This window comes from Chaetodon auriga, chromosome 5 (genome assembly GCF_051107435.1).
Source record: "Chaetodon auriga isolate fChaAug3 chromosome 5, fChaAug3.hap1, whole genome shotgun sequence".
NCBI lineage: Eukaryota > Metazoa > Chordata > Actinopteri > Chaetodontiformes > Chaetodontidae > Chaetodon > Chaetodon auriga.
The window spans coordinates 9,151,918-9,176,191 of NC_135078.1; the positions used below are offsets into that span (position 1 = coordinate 9,151,918).

General features: G+C 40.7%; 1 protein-coding gene across 2 annotated transcripts in view; it reads left to right on the forward strand.

The window, feature by feature from the left end:
• The window catches only part of fras1 (Fraser extracellular matrix complex subunit 1), a 221,217-nt gene that overhangs the window by 62,404 nt on the left and 134,539 nt on the right, over nt 1-24,274 (forward strand). For both annotated transcript variants that reach the window (XM_076731113.1, XM_076731114.1), the window contains exons 3-10: nt 6,961-7,068; nt 9,535-9,627; nt 11,653-11,812; nt 13,694-13,827; nt 15,054-15,137; nt 18,650-18,751; nt 20,873-21,064; nt 24,168-24,257. In XM_076731113.1, the coding sequence (XP_076587228.1) occupies nt 6,961-7,068; nt 9,535-9,627; nt 11,653-11,812; nt 13,694-13,827; nt 15,054-15,137; nt 18,650-18,751; nt 20,873-21,064; nt 24,168-24,257 (963 nt within the window). The remainder of the gene's footprint in view (nt 1-6,960; nt 7,069-9,534; nt 9,628-11,652; nt 11,813-13,693; nt 13,828-15,053; nt 15,138-18,649; nt 18,752-20,872; nt 21,065-24,167; nt 24,258-24,274) is intronic.

The window sequence follows — 24,274 nt, forward strand, 5'->3', positions numbered from 1 at the left end:
GAGCCCTGTTAATGTTTGACTCAGCCTTTTGTTCTTGATTGGATTTTAATTGAATCTGCTACTTAAACCAGTGTAGGGGCAGCCGAGTCCTCCCCTCCCTTTTTTATTTATCCAGGGAGAATTGACTTGGGGATGCAGGTTGTTTTTCAGCTCCACCCTGCTTGATTTTCATGCAGGAAGTCACTCTGCTCACTGAGAGCCTGGCAGTGTGACCCCACTCCCTTGATGTCGGCTGCTGAACAAAGCGATGGAGGTTAAAGCTGCACTTTTTCCATCAGTTAGCTGTCCAGTTAGCTGATGAGAACATGATGAGAACGCAGGGCCCCCTGCACTCTCTCTGCTTGATGTTAACAAGTTAGCATGACATATAATAAGGGAAGGTCATAGAATAAGTAATCACTTTTTTTTTAGTGACTAGTTTGATACCGATTAAGCACGTAATTATTTGAAGCGAAGATGCCAAACGTTTGCTGGTTCCAGCTTTTGATGCTTTGTCGAAACAGGTCATTTAAAGACATCAATTTGGGGCTCTGGGAAAACATAATGGGCATATTTTTCACTCTTTAAAAAACAACATGATTTAACAATAGATCTGGGAAACACTTGGCAGATTTTGTATTAGTTTGTTAGTTGCAGCCCATGTTTTTAGTACATACAGTCCATGATATGTTGCTCCTTTAAGCAGTTAATTTGGCAAAATGGCAAAATACTTGCAAGTTCAAACTACTTAAATGTGAGAATTTACTGCTTTTCTTTGTTTCATATCATTAGAAACTGAAAATATTTAGGTTTTAATTTAATTTTAAGACATCAGTATCTAGATGGGCACTGTCTTTTTGACATTCAACAGACTAAATGTTTGATTGATAATGAAGGTAATCATAAGTTTCAGTCCTCTCATGTTTTCAATACCCCAGAAGTCATTCATACACTCTTGCAGACATGATACATGACTCCACCTTAAAGCATCCTATTTCAAGTGAGCATCTGCTTTGAAGTGTATTTCAGCTGTACAGTGTCCTACTGCTGGAAAAAGTTTATTTTTAATCTTATGTTTTTTGCATATTTTGGTAACCTTCTGTGTAAAATATGAATATATTGTTTAATATGACTTTAAATTAATTTTAGTGCACAACCAATGACTTAAGCTCAGCTGTTTCTGTTCACTTTTCCATCTGCGTAATTCAGTTTGTCTGGGATTCAAAGTGAGAAACTGCCAGCCAAAAGCCCACAGTGCAAAAACCAAACTTAGCTCTGCCCTATATAACATCCCCTACTAGGATGTACTTTGTGTGAAAGTTATGGATCTATTTTTTTCTTTATGAAATTGGAGACGTGCAGCCGTGTTGGCTGAGCTGGTTCAGTCCTAAATCAGATCTGAGGCAGATATCTTTCTCCAGGGGGAATGAAATAAGCCCTCAACTCCTTAGACATTTAATCAACGAATCCCAGCTATGGGTCCCTGTAGGGGACAATCTCATTGGGAGGAGTGGAGGGATTGCCATGGCCACTCAGGCTGCTGTCTGCTGTATGGCTCCCCTGGCTCGGACTTGTCAGAGCAGGAGGGGGTACATCAGATAATAGTGAGTCCAGGTTTCGTGGGGAAATCTTTGCTCCACTGCCCCAACCAATTCAAGAGGTCCATGTTTACAGCAAACCTGGGGTCAACCCCATTCCCCTCGTGGTCCATTCAGGATGGCGATGTGGAATTGAGTACAATCTCCCTGATACCCCTGAGACCTTGACTGAAATGAACTCGCCCTCTGGGCCTTGGCGCTCAGTCTGGTCAGAGCTAAATTCATCCATATTGCTAGCTGCTGTGCTAATTTTACATAGCTCTATTAAAAAAGCTTACTGACATGAATGGCAGCCACAGAGCCATAACAGGAAACTTATGACTGAGGGCATAACTGCATGCACACAGACTTATTATTACCCTCAATGACCTCTCTACCCAATCTAAGCTATGATCACAATGTTTTTATTTTATTCTTGATATCACCTGACCCTCCCACCACCTAAACACAAACACACACTGTATTCAGGTTGTAAAAACTCAAGTAGGGCGTCAGTGTATTTATCAAGTAGCTAGTAGAAGCTTTTTCACTTGCTTGTGAAGTTCTCTAAAATAAATCCTCCTGCTTTCACTTGAAAAGATATTTGCTAAGGTTTCATACTTAACCATTTTTCTTAAGAAAATAATTACTGAGTAGCCTGGAGTTCAGCTGTTCTGGTCCAGTCAGAAGGATTTTTCATTTAGAAGTTTGCTTTGAACCTCTTTCCCCTCATAAGGCAGTCTGTTAGAAAGATATCTGATAGAGAAAAGATTGTCACCACATTGGAGAGCATCGCTGATTTATAGTTAGACTGGCTGGTGTGGTGGATCCAAGCTGAAATGTTTGTGGTCGGGATGTCACGCCGGCACAGTCACAGCGACTGTACGGAAGATACTTCTGTACTTTAAATTCAGAAAAGGCCAGGGGCAGATATCTCTGGCCTTTTCTTAATGCGAACAGAGACTGAGAGGGATTGGTATGCTCAGCATGACAAACTGATCTCACCCTGTTCTGTGAATTGCTCTTTGCAGTCAGAAGACATTACCTGAGAGACAGCTCCCCTTCCTGTAATAGTGTTCACGCGCTGAGGGCTGCAACTCTGAGTGCCTCCCGCAATGAATCTGGTTTAGTATTTTAGCTCAACTGCTTTTGCTTGTATTGAATCATCCTGTATACAACTACAAAGACACAAGAGCAGCGTGAAGAACTCCCTTTGTGTTGAATGTTTGCCAAAGACATATGGATGTGTGTCCAGATATAATGCAAACTGAATATATGCTGCACATTCAAATTTGACAAATGTGGAGCTTTTCTGTTATCTGTTTCTGTTGGTCTCATACGCACGCGCACACCTTTGGATTAAAGTGTTGTGTCTTTAAATACAGTAAATGTTGGTCTCCATTACTATGAGTGAGACATCAGTAGCAATGGTCTCCAACCTGTGCTGGAAGTCCCTCTGTGGTTTCGCGTCACTCAAGTTGAAACACTTTCTTCCATCCTCAGCTTGTCTATCTGGAGGGAACGAGTGCATCTTGACCTGCATTTGCATCTTTTCTTTGACTTTCTGTGCATTCAGTTTTGCTTGATGTTGTACCTGGATTTATGTTACGTTGGGGGTGGAATTATCCTCTTTGTGACTTTTTTGACTTGGTGACTTTTTTCCACCATCATCTATTGTTTGGTTTGACCAAAGGCAATTTGTTTCCACATTTTGCAATGGTCTCCAAGTAAACAGTCTGTTTAGGGTTCATTATAATAACATAAGAATAATTTATGAGCCGAATGAAAGCATAGACCTGATTCAGACCTCTTTGTTGTTGTTATGGCATCACACTGAGGGGCAGTTAAGATTGTCTTGTTCAAATAGTACAATAGCTCATCTAGGGAAGTGCATTACAATTGTCTTATAAGCTATAAAAGCTGAGATGTGCAGCCTTTGGTCATGCTATGTTACAAGTAGACATTAAATATTTAAAGAAATGTTATCATGGAAAAAGCAGTTCACTAAGCACTTCAGTGACATGTCCAACACCACTGCAGGACTACACACACTTTAGTTTTCCATGATTCCGCCTCTGTAAGGATATATAGAAGGAAATGTTTTTTTTTTCTGATAACTTAAGGGGAAATTTTAAGGGGAATGTTAAGAGTTGAATATGTTGGTTTTCATCTTGTGCGTGACCTTTGTGCATCAGCTAGTTTTGTTTTGTGTGACAGAGTTAGTCCTTGTCAGTACTGTTCATCTCAGATTGTATGTGTCTGTGTTACATTGTGTCACACGGGACCGAGGCCTACTTTAGAAAACTGCAGCTCTCGGTTGACACCCACATTCTTGTTACTTCCGAAGGTCGCTCCTCCTCCTCCTCCTCCTCCCTGTGCTGGAACATAAATGTTGTGTGCTGAGATTGCCTATGACACGTTTGCCCTTACATAAAACTCATTACACATCTGGCCACAGCTGTGCAGAGATGCACACCCACAAACTCTTTTTCTCAAATTCAATTACACACATACACATAAATAGCTCAAACCACATTATGGGAACATATCAACTGACATGCCCCCTCCAGGAGGGCCATTTCCCTCAGCTGGCTACTTTCCCTAATTAAATTTTCATTCTGTGGTGTTCTCTTTTCTGTCTGTGTCTTTCAGCATGGCCTGCTGTATGGCTACTCCCACATTGTACTGCATGCTTACTGCATGACTTTCTTGTGTAGACTGGTAAGAGAAAACTGAGGTGAACAGTAAAACTATTTCCCTCCACCCTAATTAATGAACCAACTCCCTGCTTCAATTGTCTTCCTCCAAAAAAGGTGGTTTAGGTCTGGATTAACTGTCTGCTGGTGTTTAACCTCCCTGATCATCTGACTGCTTGTGTTTCTTAACTCGTCGGACTCTGATGTAGCAATGTCACCATAATGTCACCTGTACAAAACAAGTGGAACAAGTTGCGATGAGTTTTTTTTTGCCCTGCTTTGTGGATTTTCTCACTGTCCATTATTATAATTATCTAGATGTGCTGCCTGAAATGTCATGATCTAGGGTTGCATTTAATACGTTATTTTCTCCTCATAATGTAACGTAACACCTCCATGCACATTACACTGGTTATAGAGAGCAAAGTACATGCCTTGATGTGTGAAAATTAACCCCATCAAGCATCTGTTCTTTACTAATGAAGGTTCTGATTTTACTTCACTAGTTTTTTACTCTACAACCATTCGATAAAACGTGTAATTTTTTGAATCGTTGAGTCCATAAACATATTTTTTTATTTGTTACAAAATTCATAAAACAAGTGAAACTGTATTCAAAAAAGAACTGGAGGTATGCCATTGGCAGTGGTCTTCAAGTCTTGAAGGCTGAAAATGAGCCTGATTGTTGTGTTGAAGTTACTAAAGTTCTGGTGTGATGTTATTATCTTGTTTAGATGGCATGATTTTCTATTTGTAGACAAATGAAAATGTGCACAGCCTATACATAGCATCCATTCATCTCGGTGTCCGTGGGCCAGATTCTTGGCGGAGGTATCGGGTGTTCAATGCTCTGTGTGCCAGCGGCATTTTGTCTTTTTTGATACTGCCACTACTAGTTGCCAATGTTCCAATGTTAAGAAATGTTTATATCATACTCAAAGGGGCTTTAAGGTGGATGGTTTTTGCAGTGCACCAATACAAAATGTATATCAGGTAGCCACTCTCAAGCAAGTTGAGCCAGCACTAGGGATGTTAGGTTTGGTTAATTTTGCTTTTGATAGCCCATTAAAAGGTAACTAACTGGTTAATTTTGAGCTGAGGGGTACACTGTTAGAACAGATTGGTGACAGTCTAAGCAGTGGGTGAAAACAGCGCATATAGCCAGAAAATTAAAATTAAAAGAGACTTAGTTAATTACATTCTTAATTAATACCAGTTAATGGAAGCTCTGCTCCAGTCAGCGCTGATGAAGTGACAGGTAGTTGTGATGTAGCTTTCATTTAGAGAGCTGTAGCAGCAGCAGACGGTGGAGCTTGTCTGTCCTGACTAGCTTGACTTGTAGCTCATCCTTCTTCTCCTCAGTGTGTTTTTCAGTGCATTTAGTCACAGAAGCTCTCGATGGCATGAGCAAAATTGTAAATTAACCTATAGACCAAGATGCATAAGCAGTCAAAACTGTTGTCTGTGGTGAACTGTTGACATCCCTAGCCAGGACACTTGAACATAGATCCAGCCACAGTGTAATATCTATCTCTTATATCCTCTTGTGTCAGGATATATGGGACTATTAGAGTTCTGGTTGTTACCTGGGGCTAAAGTTTCCTGTCCATTAAGATTTCTGCTTAGTTACTATCTCAAATGGAGCAAAGTCTCCTCATTTGACAGTCACCCCCGCCACAAATGTCCAGTTCATGAGCACAGTTGCCTGTGGATATTTCTGTTGTGAGCAGGCAATTAATCATCTGGCTAAATCGGATTTATGGACTGTAAGATGATGTATCTGAGCATATGCAGGTACTGGAATATTGATTTAGTTTTGGCTTTAAGCTAGCCATAAGATATTGTCAACTCAGTGTTATGAGCTATTGACAAATAGCAGGCATGCTAAAGGGTGCAGCCAACAGGCAGAGGTGATCTCAAGCCTTTCTGCCTTTTTCACCTTATCTCGTTCTCTAGTTGGCAGTGGTGCACAAAGCTTTTAATCAAGACTGAAGCAGGTTCACTCCACCTGCATCAGATATCCTTTAGTATTTTACAGCCTTAAGTAGAGAGGATGATAAGAGTTCAAAGTGTGAAATGGTTTTCTTATGGGGGTGATCACATTTTGTAAACTGAAGCAGTAAAACCTTACTCAGCTATCATGGACCTCATAGAGCCTGTAATACACACTGCTTCAATGCATGGAAACAGTTCTGATTCCACTGAACGTGACACTAATTTATATAAATTCAAGTGCTGTTCATGTTTCATGTGTCTGTTCTCTATAATGCATGATTACTGCAGACTGTGCAGTGATAGTCATAAAGTCTGGCATCTGCTTTGTGTCAACAGTGTCAGAAGAAAATTCACTTCGGTAAATCATTATTTTGTATATCAAAATTCGGAAGAATCAAGCAACAAGTCACCTCTCTTTACCTGCAAAATGAGAAACAGAAAGCTTTCTCTTCTTAACACTTGCACACTAAAAAGCAAAAGGCTGCAGCCTTTCAGCCAGGTAAAACACAGGCCATTTGTATCAGTCATATTAATATGCACAAATGGGCCTATAAGTCTACTGTCATTTGTCCCCGCTGCCAACATAAAGATGACATGTGGGTGTGCTGGGATGATAATGGAGCACAGAAGAGTGTTTTGTTTTTTTTTTGCAGTGATGAATCAAGTCTGCCTTCAGCCATGTTTCATGTCTGCTTTTTGTCTTGTCTTCACAGAACAACACATCATGGAGACCGCAGTTGTGTCAGGAGTGTACCTGCCACAGTGACGTGGCCATCTGCAGGCCGACCCACTGCCCCAACCCACAGTGTGACTTCAAGAAGGTCAGGCATTTGACATTTCACAGGAGACGTTTGGATGCTTTTTATTTTGGGAAAGAAAATGACAGTAGACCATTCATACCAAGGGCAACAGGAATGCTATTTTCTAAATGGATAAGGCTGGGGGTATTCTATATTTCTCCTGTTGCAAGCAAATCTCTTTTGCAAAGTTCAGAGAGAGTAGTGTTGTTGTTGGTAGATATAGTAGAAGAAAATAAAAATAACTTTAGGTTTAGCTGATAGGAGTTAATTTTGGGGGGCAGGTGGCAGTTTAACAATTTAACTTAAAGCTTTAGCATTAGCTATTTGACCAGGCTTTAACTGGTGCTACTCAATACTTCACACAACTTAAGATGTTGGAAAACACAGAAGTTTAAGTCAAACAAAAAGGATATTTAGTAGCTCTGCCTTTGAGAAATACTTTCAGAACTAGCTTTGAACTTCAACTGATTGAAAGTTTTTGGATTTGCACAAAAAAGGGTGGGATGACATGGAAAAAGTTCACTAACATCCATGACTGTGTGTTTTATATAAAGATAAAGACCCACTGTCATTGTTTATGTAGATGTTGCAAAGGATGTTTTTTTAGCTGTAGACTATGCAGCATGAGGAGATGTTACTGTTTTGTCAAAACACCCTGCATAAGCCACTGGACAACAACCAGAATCATTTGGTAACAGTAAGTCAATAAAATGAATGGTGTTGAATATGCAGGATCCTTTTTTTGTATTTTAATCTCCCTTTCTCAATTTTGCCTTGAAATGCAGATCCTCTTTCAAGGGCCCATTTAATCACTCATCTTTGTGATTTGCCCTTACAACAAGAATCAATGAAATGACAGACTATTGTGCAGCGAAGTCTGCCGATTGCACCATTTAATTTGCCACAATGACAAGTATTCGGAGACTCTTAGTTCCAGCCTACATTTTTTTGCCTCATTTGAATTCACAGGCACACGTTTTCCAAGCTCTTTTTCACTCTATCTATGGGGCTGTTCCTTCCCATGCTTCTCCTTAAATGTGATTTAAACGTCAAGCCTGCGGTGACGGCGTCAAATCCAATCCCAACCCTGAGCTAAGGCAACAATCAATGTCTAATGAATTCCACTCTGCTGGCTAGCAATCCAATGTTAATTAAAAATTAGTCTTCACACTCACCAAGCCGTGTGCTGTCTCCATTTAAAAAGCTCTTGTGACTCACCTCTCCTAGACTGCGATAAAAAAAAAAGTATTATGGTTTTATCATCTGATTCTTATTTTAGGGCTTTCTTTTGAAATCCACTGCCATTGTCTAAAACCTTAAATTTCCTTTGTTTTCCTACCTTATCGAATTTTGTGAAATCAGTCTCTAAATTTTATAGTATCTTAAATATCTGTAATGTTCTATGCTTGTGTTAATCATCTACCACAGATGTTGGGATACTAGAAACATTCTTCCTGAGTCTGAACCATCTCTCTCGATTTGCTCCACTAAAATCTCAAATTAGATCCAATTCTTGAACTACAGCCATATTTTGGTGATTAAATTTGAAGCGGTAGACAGGAAAAACCTCAAGGGACTGAAAAAAAAAAAAAAAGAAGAAAGGATGAAAAGTTCAAGAGAAGACACAGCCGAACGGGAGCCTAAGTATATGAAAAGAATTAGAGGTTTAAATTATTAGTGTTTAATTTATTAGGACAAAGTGGCTGTTGTGGTAGATTAATTTTCTAGATGCTGTTCATATTCAGCTTGTTTCTATTTTAAAATTTTGTGTGCTAGAAGGTGATTAATGGAGTGCTGAGAACACAATATAAACCCTCAGTTTATCTGTTTGTACATGGCGAACTACCTGCTGCACAGCTCAATTTCCATCTGTTTTATTTCCCATGCCCATTGTTATTTATAGGACATTTAGTTGCCATTCTACTGCCTGTTCACATGTAATTTGTCTTGTGCTGCTGAGTCGGTATACCTCCACTCAGTTTTTTTCTCTTTTTCAACTGACACAACATTCTCCGATGCTCCTTGGGGGTCGTTTTCTCTCACCTTACACAGATTGTATTCCTCCCCTCCTTCTTTTTCCATTCCATATCATTTGTATTTGCAAGTAAACGACGTCTAAACTATTCCCTGGCTCTGCATCTGGCCCTCGCTGCTTTCCCATTTGGTTCCTTCCACGCATTCGGCCTCAATTAGGGCACAACGCAGTGCAGCGGAAGGACTGTGTGTTGAATCTGAATGCAACATAAATCGTAATACCTCCATCTCGCTCTGTATTCTACACACTCTGCACGCCTGATAGAATCTTCATATTTTCATTATTGTCTGTCCTGTTGTGTTATTTTTGTCACATGTGGGTTAATTTCCATGGAAATGGCTGGATTAATCGACACGTTTTGTATTCATGCTGGTTAAAGGCACATCATTTTCTCTTTCTGTCTCTTGTGTGTATTCATGTGTGTCGTGTGTGTGTGTGTGTCTTTTCTAAAGGGTGAGCATTTGAGGATCCCTGCCAACAAATGCTGTCCGGAGTGCATCTCCTTGTCCCAGGGCTCCTGCCAGTACGAAGGAGTCGTTTATGGAGTAAGTGAACGTGACAGGTTCTTTCTATCCTCTTCACCTGATCATGCAACCACTCTACAAAACCTGGATATACACACATACAGATGCAGCCTCGTTAGATTGTCTGATGCTGTTTTTCATGGTTTGGTCGAGGCCCCTCAGTTCGAATGAAGCAAAATCTTGTTGCTCCTGCATAGTTTGGGTTCGCTTCTTTCCTGTTTCAACATGACAGTGTGCACGAATCCAGCTCCATAAAGAAGTGGTTTTCCCAGTTTGTTGTGGAAGAACTTGACTGGGCTTCACAGAGCCATGAACTTAACCCTATCCAACACCTTTGGGACGAACTGGAACAGTGACCGTGAGCCAGACCAATCACCCAACATCAGTGTTGCACCTCATCGCTCTGGTAGCTGAATGGGAACAAATCCCTGCAGACAGTCTACAAAATCTGATGGAAAGCCTGAAACCAAGGAAGGAGGCCGTTACAGCAGCAGATTAACGCCTTTGCTTTTTTAACGACATGTATGTGGTGTTTTGCTCGTGTCTCTGTGTTTGTAAATCAATCCCATGAATCCCTCTCACTAAAGAAACACTGTCTGCTCCATCTCCCATCGAATGGCTTCTGCCTTAACAAGCTGGATCTTTTGGCAGCAGTTTTGGACAATACATGTCCTCAAGTTAACAGATTTGGCGATTCCATTGGCGTCACTTTCCCCGGTGAAGAAGCACTTTACACAGATCTGAACTACCAGGGGGGAAGCTTTGGAGAGGGGTCGTGGCCTTTTTGAGGGCTTTACTGCAGCTTCACTGTAAACGAGTCCCGATCGTTTGTAACTGTTACAAACTGCTGCTCGCTTCCCTGGAGGAACTGTTTGGAAAAAAAAAAAAAAAAAAAAGCTGTTCTCTTTTTTTGCAGATACTACAGTTCACAAAGGACAAAGATTTCTGTGATGTGATGGTGGTTGCTTGACTTGCCATTATTTGGGCTTTTGAATCAGTAGCCAATATATATATATATATATATATATATATCTACACACACACACACACACACACACACACACGTTTTTACCCAGAACAGCTCCAGAGTCAGCACCGTAGACAGTGATCATGACCGAAAGCACATTGTAATATTTTAATATTTAACGGGAGAAAAAGCATATTGGCAGTATGCCAAAACCATTAAGGCCTTTGCTTGTTGTTTGCCACAGAAATCTTTGCTTTCCAGGGTGAAATATCATTTGGATCAATTCTCCATTAAAACTCTTACTGATGATATACTTCATGCAGGCTAAAGAAGGTTTTATTGCAGGTTTCACAGCCGGACTCCTTAGAAAATGAGTAAAGCCAACTCCTCACCTCTATCACTGTGTCTGCAGGCAACATCGACATGCTGATATCTCATTTAGAGTGAAAGAACACTTAAACATCCACAAATGGATGTATAAGAGATGTATATCTAACTAATTCATACCCCGTAGATGGTACGGATTCCATCAATCCAGTTCTGTCAATCACAGAGTAGAAACAACTTCATGATTTTAAAGCACCACATGCTGCCCTGTGGCATCTTCTTAGGACTTGTGTTCACTCATATGAATGAAATGATCATGAGAAATCTAGGAAGCTGGCCAACAAGCTTACCGTTGGCCCCGAGCTGGCATTGCAGCTGAGTTGAAACCCATCTTTAACCCTGCTGGCTTATCCTGCAAACTGAAATCTGCACTTAAGTTTCCACATGTGAAGGTAATGTCCTCTCACAGTGTGTCTCATTATCCAGGTTCACATGCAACCCCTTATTTTTTAATCCCCCCCCCCTCTCTTCACTTGGTCTCTTTGACACATGTTTCCTCTACCTTCTCCCCCCTCTGTGACTCTGTTCTCTCATCTGTCAGTCAGGCTTAGGCTTACAATGATCTCTCGTCCACAGAGAGCAGAACAGCTTTCCCCATCCCACTGTCTCTCTGCTTCTTCCTCTCCTTTTTTCCCCGCTGGTTGTATTTCTGTATGTAACTGTCTGTCTCTCTGTTTCTCTGGTTCCCACAGCATGACAGCCAGTGGAGCCCCTCGCCCTGTACCGTGTGTGTTTGCTACAGAGGGAGTGTATCCTGCAACACTCGCCCCTGCCCCTCCCTCACCTGCCCTGGGGATGAGAGCCCGTTCACCCCTGCTGGAGAATGCTGCCCCAAGTGTGGCCGCAATGGAGGTGAGGGCCCACTTGCACATACAGGTTTCAAATGCAGCCTGTTCCAAATGGATTAGTTTTTAGTGACAACACGTGTTTTGCTTGTTTTTGTTTGTACTGTTAACTGTACTGTGTACTTTTTGTACAGAGCTTTTTGTTTCAGTTTATGTCACAATGCTATGAAAATTAACCTCACAGAGTGGATGTTTCATCCCATTTATTTTGCTATTACTCTGTGGTATTGTTGAATCATAATGCAGTGGACTGTGTGCAGCTCTGTGTTATTGGTGCATTCAAGTGCTTGTGGCGGTCTCAAACATGCAAGCTTTGAGAGTTGCACGTGCACACGCTGCAATCCTGAGAAAATCAAAATGCACATGATCCTTTTCTCAGCAGTCCTTGTTTGCAGCAGACTTATCATGTAATGATAGCATAACTATTAGCAGCCTTAGTCTAAATGGATGGAATATTTTAGTTTTGCTCAGAAGACAGGAGACCAGACTGATTCTGTTTGCCCAGATGCATTTCAGTGAGAATGGTGATTTTCTGCAGTCAGAGCAAGTGGACCATAATAACCCGGACTATTTCTCAGTGATGGTGATGATACTCTCACTTGCTACTTGGTTACTGATGCCTACTGAAGAAAGGCATGCAAGTAAACAAGAAAATCTTACAAATACACAAATGTACAGTGCAAGATGCATAAGCACCTCTATGAAACAGTGACACAAATTACTAGAACTGGCAACTTGAGAGCAGCACACTACCTCAGGTTAGCTCACTTCTAACTCTTTCAGTGAACATAGGCACTGCTCCTGCTCTCATTTAAGGTAGTTCCAGCCTCAATTGGGTTTTGGTAATTTTCCTACTTTTGTCGATGTCCCCACAGTGTGAGGAATACATTGCTTTTATGCAACCACTCCAGACTGACAGATGGAGGCTGTTGTCTGCAGCATTGCTGCAGCATAGGACTAAGTGGCTTCTTTTGTTTGTGGATACGTTTTTCCAAAAAAGTACCGAAACAATACTTGTAATTTATCATTTTTCTTTCTACAATAGTTGCTCTATACAACCATGTGCAAAGATTTAGTCTAAAGTACAAAGATGGGACTTTGGTGCATCCATCCACACAAAGCTACAACAAAAATGTAAATGTTTGCAATGCAAATCTTGATAAAGGAGCTAAGTGCTGTTCATATAATAAAATGATTAATGCTTTTGGGTTACAGTGGTGAGTAATATGGTGCATTGTTATTATTATCTTCGTTTATGGATGTGAATATTACTGCTGCTGGAAATTAGTTACGGTCTCTGTTGGCCTCTCTTCACACTAAAAGTAAAATATCATAGAAGATCATCTAGAGATTTTTCAATTACAGTCTTAAAGGAAACCTGCCTCTGAGATAAATAAATGAATCCTGTTCAATTCAATGTTTTTCTTTCATGAGACAAACCCTGTGATACGTGCTGTTGTGCTTTGCATTTGTAAAATTGACTTCCCTGAACCTGTAACATACAGCGGGGTCTTCAGTGGGCGATTAAGCAATATTTGCCCCGGTAAGAGATCACTCAGGTGCTTGGATCCCATTCAATTCAGAGTGTTGTCGTGACAAACCCTGAGCTTTTAGAGTGCACGGAGCAGCTGGAGCTAAGCTGAAAGGTTAATCTCCACTCTAATGATGTCTTGGAGCTGCTATGATGCATCCCAACGGTTAGGAGCTAATTAGCGGCTGCATTTTTTTCCTCACTGTAAATCATTGAGTGCGAGGGCAAACAATGCTCCAACAGTCAGCTCATTACCTGCCACCCATTTCCATGGTTTACTCATTCTGTGTTTATCTGTGTCTGTGTGTGTGTGTGTGTGTGTGTGTGTGTGTGTGTGTGTGTGTGTGCGCACATCAGAATCTTGCTCCTGGCAGGGAGCGGTGTACAGAGACGGTGAAGAGTGGAAGCCCAGCCTCTGTTCCAGATGTTTCTGCAGCAACGGGGAAGCACAATGTTCAGTTGCAGAGTGTCAGCAAGTGGCCTGCAAACCGGTGAGTTTCTGGAAATGTAGCACACACTTTTTTTATTATATTCACACTGGCAATTACAATGGCTCTGTGTCTGTCCCTCTCAGCTCACTTCATTCAAATTCAATAAGCCTGTTGGCATGAATATTAAAGGATCAGTCTGACACTTTGCGAAATACGCTTTTTTGCCCTGAAATCCACAGTCGGAGAAGAAGACAATCAATTTTTTCCAATGCATAATTGATTTTCTATTTCATACTTAATACTTCTCTCTGAAGAATGGGAACAGAAGCCATCTATATAGAAATACTAAACAAAGGTGACCTTTTTATCGATTACACTGCATCACCTCTTGACTTGTTTTCATTCCAAATCACAGTTGGACTTACATATATTATAATGAAGTGGAGTAGATTATAATAAATCTTTGTAGAGTCAGCTGGCTCCCACAGGAGTGTGACTGAAGGGAGCACCGTCGGCCAAAAGGATGGCACATGCTCATCTTTAAACCTAGCTTAACACAAAGACTGACAGCACGGGCAAACTGCTACAGCTACACCTTCCAGCAACTCCACAGCTGTCTCATTAATACCTGCGTCCTTGTGTCTTGATAGTCAAAGAGCAATCCACCTATCCACCCAAGAGCCAACTGGGTTTGTTAATGGTGGACCGTCAAATGCAGGGCAAGATTCTTGAGGCACTGCAACGCAGCCACTGCACCCAGTTGATGTTGGTCAGCGAATTCCTCCAGCGTGTGCTCTTCTGCTCCTTAAAATCCACAATAGCAGCTTAAATTAACAAGATAAAATGTGTCAGACGTCTTTGGAGTTGTTGGAAGATGTATTTCACAGGAGTAAACGAGCAATTTATCCAGAGTGTTTCCAGACTTTGTGCTTAGCTTGGTCAAACACTCTGCACTCTGTGCTGCAGGCACAAAGATGAAACTGCTATTGATCTAATCTAACTCTTGATTGCATTCTCCAAAATGTTAGGCTGTCCAACAGTACTGTCTCAGTCTATATACTGTATTTACAGTCCTGTGTGTGATAGAATTATATCATACACACAGAGGACTCTCTTTTATTATTGTTGGCCATCTAGCTGTCTCTCTGTCTCTTTCTTTCTCTCTCATGCTCTCTCTCTTACACAAACACACAAACACACACACACACACACACACACACACACACACACACACACACACACCTGGTCTGATTGACGTTTTTGTTTGTTTTTTTCACTCCCTTCAGCATGAAAACTTGGTGATCCAGCCGGGCCAGTGCTGTCCTCAGTGTGTATCCAACCCCTGTCTGTCTGCTGGTAAAGACTACCAGGTAGGTAACGTGTGTGTGTGTGTGTGTGTGTGTGTGTGTGTGTGTGTGTGTGTGTGTGTGTGTCTGGCTGATGAGAGCTCATAAATCTGTATGGTACATTTTTACTGAATTTTGTGTTTCTCTCTACAATCTATTAGAATATTTTTTGGGATGACAGGGAGACTTTGACATATGTGTGTGTGTGTGTGTGTGTGTGTGTGTGTGTGTGTGTATGTATGTGTGTGTGAATGTGTGTGTGTATTTTGATATTGAGATGAAAGAAGTCCAAGCTTTTTCCTCTCCTCTCCTCTCACTGCCAATTTTCTCCTTTGATCACCGAGTGTCCCATCCTGTCTAATGTGTGTTTGTGTCCTCTAAAGCACACATGCCTACGCACACATATGCATCCATGTCTGCGTCATCATAACTTCAGATCTTTGTTTTCTCCTTCATGGTGTCAGAAAGTGTCAGGGACATCTCAATTTGTTATTTATTAGAACAGAATGAATTATGTTGCCTTGCTTCTGGTCCTAAATAACCAAGTCCTCATAAAAGTACACACAAGCGCGCACACACAGCAATGTATTCCTCACACTGTGGGGACATAAATCTGTTTACACCGTCACATCGTGGGCACCTGCTTTCCTTATGGGGATAAAAAAAAGTCTTACTGACAGTTAAACATGACCTTTTTTTAACACTCAAATCAGGACATTGAAATAATGTAATGATTAGATAATCTGTTTTCTTAATGAAAGGACCAGACTGATGTATCACTCTCTTGTGCGATCCAGTAAGTGTTTGTTGATGCACTTTGAATGATTATATCAATACTGCAGAAAAGATTAATATGGTAGTTCTCCACAGGAAAGTCCTTACCGAGACATGATTGTTTTTCCTTTTTTTTTTGCACAAATGTCTTCGATTGGAGACTTGTGTTCCTCAGCGTCACTGTTTTTGAAATTATTGATAGAATAATTTAAGCATGTGCACGTGCAAGCACAAAATCAGAGGCAAATTTAACCAAAAAACCCATCCATGGACGCCAGGTAGGCAGAATAGTGTCAGTTTTAGTGCTGTAAGCACTTTTCCACCCTGAGTTTAGCCTCAATAGTCACATTCTGTGAACCAGGACAAAGCATCTATCACAAGTCAGTGCAGCAAGTCAGAGTCAAACACAGGCTGTAATCTCCATGATAATCATCTTCTTTCTTGGTAAATAATGGACTAAGTTCTTCCAGAATTTGAATAGTTAATGTTGGTGTGAAAAGATGAAAATGAAAATAAGCACTTGTGTTCAAAGTTCACTTTTGCGTGTTTGTGTTTATGTGTGAGAGTTTCGAGACACAACAGATGTTTTGTTTGACTCCTGTTAGAGTGGAAAGCGCTTTGATTCTAACAAACAACATAAAAATGGTTATCAATGAGGTCTGTGTTTGCAAATGTCTCTAAAATCTGTGATCTATGATTCTATGTGTATTGCTGTATAAATGTGCATGTTTCTGTTGAAAGGTGTGTGTGTGTGTGTGTGTGTGTGTGTGTGTGTGTGTGTGTGTGTGTGGTGGATGTCTTTAAAGATTAAGACTACATTCACATTAGACATGTTCTGAGCTGTTTCTTCAGAGCTCTTTAGATCACAACGTTTGTTCATGTGAGAATAAAAATGTCTGAACTGGAACCAAATGTGACTTTCAGTCCTCTGCAAAGAGATCTGTGCGACATCAGACATCTCTCTCTATTTAATTCACACACTGTATGTACTGAAGCACCTTTCATACAAATTACGTTTCAATGTTCAAAGAGCTCCACTAAGTGCCTGACAGGTTTCGATCCCTTTGATAAATGGCTGTAATAAATGTTATATCAGTGAAAAATGTCTTCTTTCTGGTGAAATAATGAAATCATTTACATCCTCCAGACTTCAGTCAATATATATTTGAGCGGTTTAGGCTGTAAGAAAAAGGAAGTTTGGATTTTTTTATAATGACTGCTAGTTTTTATTTTTTGACCAGTAATTCTTATTGTTTTTCCAAAAACAGAAAAACATAGCGGGTACCAAAGACAGTGAAAAACAGAAATGGACAGGAATTAAAAGCATCGCTGTAAAGATGTGTACGTCGGCAACCAACATAGACAACAGAGTTTCCCCCTTTCACTGAAGTGCTTTGAAAATCATGGTGAAGTTATATACATATCATCTATTATTATAAAAACAGGTGACTGTGTGTTCCTGGCAGATGAACAGACAGTTAGTGGGGGTTTGACCCATGTGCTGGCCTAGGCGTCGGGGCTTCAATGCCCATGGATGTCAGCTGTATATTTAGTCCATTTTGCCCAATATTTTTCCACTTGGTTGATGAGCCTGAGTGTGAGACCTTTGTGTGCTTCAACAAAACTAAGTTGAGTAAACCATGAACATAGTGGTGCCTAAATAGGAGTTTTCTCATGAGTCGTGTGTGAATCCAGTGTGCCCGAGGCACAGGGACGGCTTCCAGTGGTGATGTATCATATTAGTTTGATGTTCTCATGGAGGGCCAAACAGAGTGTTTACACAACTGACCACAACTTATGAACCAAAGTGCCATCGCTCTTTCCACACCTCCAACAGTCTGGACTATCTCTTGTAGCCCCTTGTGTAGCCCAAGGGTGTGAATGAGGCAGAACTGAAGGTTTTGAGTGAGAAGGTGTCTAATTTGAAGATATGTCTCAAAGAATCTTGGATTTAATCTGACACCAACAGGAAGTTGACCCCAAATTGAGACAGATTGTATATTTAAGGCCTGAATCGGGCACAGAGACGCTGTGGAGCAACTTCACATCATGTTAGTGTTCCGATGAGCGTGCACAGATGAGTATTTTCTCTGCCAGGGACACAGAAGTTTATAAAGTAATTACACTGTCTATGGCTATTTACGAGTCCAAGCTCCAGCCAGTTGGCATTGATTTAATGGTTCGCAGACCAAATGATGTCTAGACATCCATGTGAAAACTATATACAAGTGGTTATTTCAACAGTAACTCAGTGACTGTTTAAATACTGCTTGAACAACAGTATCAATGTCAAAGAACATACTTTTCAACCAAATTCAGCCAGCACTGAAACTCAAGTCAGTTGGAGTCAACAGTTCTAAGTAAAGGCAAAAACAGGTAAGGGCTGTAAAAAACAGTTACATTCATTATGAACAAACTTATGAGTATTTGTAAGCAGCTAAAATATGCAAAATCAAATGCCCACTGCATCACATTGTAGACAGTGTAAGCTTTAAATGATTGCCAACTTAATTTGATAAATGACTTTAAAAATGATTATCACAGTGTCGTGCGTTGGACTGCCTTTCCAAATGGCTAATTAATCCATTGACGAATTGTTTCAGGGCTGGAAACTCGCATCTGCTGCTGTGAAGCAATTTAACAATTAGTCAGTGGGAGCTTGGTGCAAATACTTCTGTGCAGATGTGTGTGTCGAGAGAGCACAGGTCTGCTTTGAACTTATGAAATGGTCTAAATCTGTGTATCTGTATGTATCTTGGCAGCACGGTGAGCAGTGGCAGAAGAACGCCTGCACCACATGCGTGTGTGACCGGGGTCAGTCTAAATGCCACACACGCACCTGTCGGCCCGTCACCTGTGACAAGGTGAGTAGTCTTACACACACGCGTGGACTCACTGCCATTCAGTTTTATTCAGAATTCACCTCATACAGTCGGGGTCTGTGTTGGATGCAGAGATGTTTAACTACGCAAGACCACACACAGACTCTCTCTCTCCCTCTCACACACACACACGCAAATACACACAGACACGCTAACATGCACACACACACACAGGCTGACATTTAATTGTTAATTGCATGCAAATTTCAGCTTGAAGCTTCTTTTCTGTGCTGGAGCTCTTGTCAGTGAAGTCAGAGAGGACCATAAAGCAAAATCCAGACACACAACACAACATTAAAGGGCACACACGAGTGCATAATAATGCCAGTGCAGTAAGTGCCAAGTAGATTAAAATATATATATACAGCAAAAATGTATTTATAGCAGTCACATTGCAGTAAGAAATTGAGCCATTAACCCAAGAACAATTCAGTACACAAGGAAAGTTTTAAAGTCACGTTTTAAATTGGCAAAAGTTGGGGCATATTTAAGGTAATCAGAAAGTTCAGCAGAGAAGCTAAATGCAGCTTCACTATGTTTGGGTGTGACTGGAGGCAACGAATTGACTAAAGATCTGAGGGCGCAACTGAGTATATATCCTTTAAGCATACAGTATAAAAAATGTATCATAGCTTTAAGCTACTGAGTAATTTAGGAACTAGCAGCAGCACTTAAAAAGCAATTCTGCACTGAAGAATAGGACTAATGTTCTCGTGGTTCTTGTTAGAACTACACTGATGAAGACCACAAGCCGAAACAATTTGGCCCAAAAATAAAATTGGATTTGTTGGGGACTATTTCAAAGATTAATCCACAGTTGTTGCTCTGCTGAGTATTTGAGGCAGCAGGATGGTGTATGTGGGATTGAATCATGGTAAACTACAGTGTGCGTGTTCATGGTAATGAAGGAACATGTCACCCAGGGCAAAAGTGTGGCCCACTGATGAGTTTTTAATAGTTTCTGACAACAATGGAGCTCTAAGAGATATAACATCAAGCACAAACAATACATGTTAGTAGGATGCATCCACCGTTGTTCATGGTACTGTTGAAAATAAAAAATAGTGACTGCCTCGGCCTTTAAACTACATGTAGATGTGAGACTAAACTAACGATGCAGAAGTTATGAAAGGGATACAACACGATGTACAGTAATGAGTCCATGCAAGAAGCAGTTTATGTGACCAGAGCTGAGAATGTGAAATTCCTTAAATAGAGGACAATGAGCTGAAATGACTTTTAATCCTGATTTCAGTTTTGTATTTTATAAAGGAGCCACCTCATACTATTTGTGGAAAAAAACTGAACCAATCAAGAGCGCAGAGTTCAGACCTTCTTTGCTCTCATTAAACCTGTAAAGAGTAAACGCTTGGGGGAACAGCTTATCAGGCTTCCTGCTGTGATTGTGAAGCCAGTGGAAACCTTTTTGAAGCATTTCGCTCTGTCACTCAAAGTTTCCATATTCTCTTAAAACTTGAACTAAAACTTAAAGTGAAAGTATGCACAGCTCGCAACACGGCTGAGCGTGTTTTAACAACCCATTCCCTCCACTGATGATAGCAGAAAAAAACTGAATCCAGCAGTGCAAAGAGAGGAGCCCAGTGGACTCAACACTTCAAAACCAGCGCTCTGAAATAGGCAGGCACAAGGAGAAAAAAGCTGAGCTAATAGCTACCTCACTGTTGTGTTAATAAATGGTGACATGATCTGGATAGACCGTGAACACGCTGCCTCAAATATAGAGGAAGTTTTCTATCATAATGTGAACTGTCTTTATGTGATAGAGAAGAACTCAGATGTGGAAAAGTTACATCTGCAATGTCAGTAACTCTCCACCTCTCAGCACTTTCAAATAAAGTCTTAAGAAATGTCTGGTCCAAACTGCTTGGTGTGTTTTCCCTTAATAATGCAACACACGCTCACGCCTTCACGCTCTTATCTCTCTCTGCTGAAACACAACCAAAAACAGCGTTTTGATAAGCTCCTTGGATCTCCCTTGTCTTGTCTCGTGGCTCAGTTTGCGTTCCTTCGTTCCCATCATCTGTATTGTCCATGAAAACCAAACAAACCCGAGCTTAAACTCATTGTGCTGCTTCCTTGCAGGGTCAGACCAAAGTGAAGCGTGCTGGACGGTGCTGTGATGAATGTGCAGCTGCCAAGGGAAGCTGCCTCTATGAGGGCACGGTGCGTTACCATGGAGACATGTGGAACGGCACGGGCTGTGAGTTCTGTACCTGCAACCGGGGTCAGGTCCTCTGCCAGAGGGCTGAGTGTGGTCGAGTTGAATGCCCGCAGGTAAGCCTGAAAGCAAATCGTCTTCATTATAAACCAAAGAGCCAATTTGGCCTCATTGTCAGTTTTGTTTTTGTTTTGCATTTCCTGCTGGCAAGACCGCCCTCAAAAGCTGGAAAAGGCTCGCTGGACTGATTAAACTTTATTTAGCTGAGCCAGAGATCTAAAAAGTTGAATCTCGCTAAACAGACGTTGGCCAATCCAGTAAGCACAAGCACACATTACTGGTAGAGTTCCCTCTGATATGAATCACAATGGTCTACTGTTTACTTTGCGATTGCTAAGGAAGGAGAATAAGACGATTTCTGGCATGACAACTTTCCAGAGATGTATAACCTTGTATTATAGTATTGAAAATATAAGCTAATCAATTAGTTTGCATCATGAATGCAATGATGGAAAAATAAATACAAAAACCAAGTGATAATAATCTAATAATAATTTCAATTTCAATATTGCGAGTTCCTCCATTGTCATTTAAGTTTGTTGCTTGGCTGGGCTGCTTTTCACTCGGGTACTCAGGTGAACACCAGGACGTGGTGTTTGGTACACACCCCATGCACATGCACTGGTTGGCTAACCTGACCACTGTGCTTTTAAAGGCTTTGGTTCAAAATGAACTCTACCCAGTGATAGTTTACTTGACTGGTGAGATTAGATTACACTCGTTCAATTTCTGATTCTGATTCTGATTCTGAATGTGGAGCAGCTATTATTTCAGAAAGGTTTGTATTTTTTAAAACTCATCTCATTTTTCATGCAGCACAACAAGAGGCAATTTAGTCTTTTGGCCTCGAAAAGTCAAATGTGAAATAAGTTGAAGCTCCAGATAACTATTAACTATTAAATTGGCCCATCATAATATGTGTAAGATCTCATACTTGCTGCTCTTCTGATTGATGAAGTCTCCTCCAATGGTCCACTGTTTGTTTAAAATGAGTGTGATGATGATGATGAGTGACATCATCTTTAGATCCAGATTCCAGAGCTTAGTTTTCTTGCCCCCAAAATGCAACATGTCAGCACCCTGAAATCCCATTTTATGGTCATCAAGTGAGCTACTAAAAAGTTAATGGAAGATGTCACAGTTACTTTGTTCACAATTTTCTCCAGTCGCTGTAATTTGGTGCAACGAAATTTACCAGTTCACAGGGTCTGATGTTACTGTCTTCATTGGTATTTAGGGGTAAATCAAGAGTGGGTGGAATGGCAGAAAAGGTGAACATTTGAGGTTACAAGGTTGGCTGCTTCCATCATAGATAATTTGTTCAGTTTAGATGAAGTAAATTGAAAGACAAGATGAAACAGTAATGATCTGCAGGGAAGCTGGGCACAGCAGCAAAAAGCAAATGGCTGTAGAAAGCAGGGGTTAAAAACCTGGCTCTAGACAATAGATCGCCCTAATGTCGCACTAAGAAGACTTTCCCTGAATGCATCACATCTTTTTACTTACTAACACCATCCCAAAGTCAAATAAACACACATGAAGCATCAGTGGAAGCCTTCATGTGAGGACATGCTTATCAGACTTGGCCCAGTTAGGGATGTAGGACGTTGGATGTTGGAGTTTTTTGGGACAAAACAAACAAAGGATTTGTTAAGGTTATTATCCGCTGTACAGTGTATAGCTACTTTTATCCCCTAAAATGACCCACTCTGGGCTTGGCGCCACGTCGACTCAACACCTCTTCCAATGTTTTCTTACATCAAGCAGATTTAATAATATTACTTTGATATCCCCTGCCACGACCAAATAAGCCCTCATTAATCATGTGGTATGGTGATAATTACAGCTCATAAGTGCCATTAGCTGTAAGTAGCATAGTTGGCGTTTGTCCAGCTTTGAATTGCGCAAGGTGACTCTGCTAAGAAAGTCAGTCATGCAGTTTTCGCCCTCCGTGTGGGTGTGCAGAACGAATGGAGGTTATGGGTTTATTGACATGTGTGGGTCAATGGGCAGAGAAAGGCACTGAGGCACAGTTATTGTGTGAGTATGTGTGTGTGTGTGTGTGTGTGTGTGTGTGTGTGTGTGTGTGTGTGTCAGCGGGGTTAGGATTCCTTTTGGTGCCACCTGGGTTGTACTGTCATGGCACTGGAAGGAGTTCTTAGCATCAGAAAATTGCATTTTTGGCATTTAGCCATGGTAATTACAACAGCTCAGAATTCCAATTTAGATATTATTCATGTCACAATTCTTCTTACAAGATTAAAAGATCTATGAGCTGTGAGTTGTTTGATTACCGTGGCTCGTGAAAAGTTTTTAAAAGCCGACCAAATCCAAAATACCTGCTGGGTGTTTGGAAATCAAAGCAGCTCGAGACATGGAGACACAATGTTCTCACCCAAGAGACTGCTGGCAATACTATGAAAACATCAGCCATCAATGTAATGAACTCTTGATCATTATGATCAATAAAGGTGGTTTTAGATAATATGCATAGCCCAAATATATAGCTTCTGAACCACAGCTGCCCTTTGTCTCTTTTGTCTCAAGGGACTTGAAAATCAGGTTGTTAATTGCGTTCTGCTACTTTTATGACAAAGTTTTAGTATTACCAGTTCAAGTGAAAGTTATGTGTTGCCCCATTTTTACTGACGATTACTTTCCAATTGTTGTCCAATGTGAGTTCCCAGAGTTTTATTTAACTTGCCAAATACAGCTGAAGTGTTTGAAGTTAATAATAATGAATGTAGATTTTCAGTGGAGTTTGTCAGCTAAAATGAACTGAACTTAAGTTCAACTGAACATAATTGGACTGAAGAGAACTCGAACAACTGCAGATAACTGAAAGAGAAAGAGGAGCAAAGCAAAGTCAAGTGTGATGGATAAAGGTGGAAAAATACTAAGAAAACCAGCATCGATGAGATGTTACAGGAGTACTGCTTTTGCTATTTTATTATGCTCAACATGAACCAAAAACTGCTTTAAAACTACGACTTCTGGAATAAAAGTAAAAGACTGGTGTGCTTATGCTTCTGTCTCTCTGTTGCTTCTCTTGTATGTTATGTATGTGATTTCTCATGGTAATTTTAAATGTAGTTTTTATTATTAAACCTTCTCTGAATGCCAAATAAATCAGTTTTCAATTTTTCTTTTTTTTTTTAGGGATCTGAGCTCATTCACCTGCCAGGGAAGTGCTGCCCGCAGTGTTCCTCTCCGAAACCTTCCTGCATGTACAAGGGGAGTTCCTACAAGGTACCTCTATCATAGAT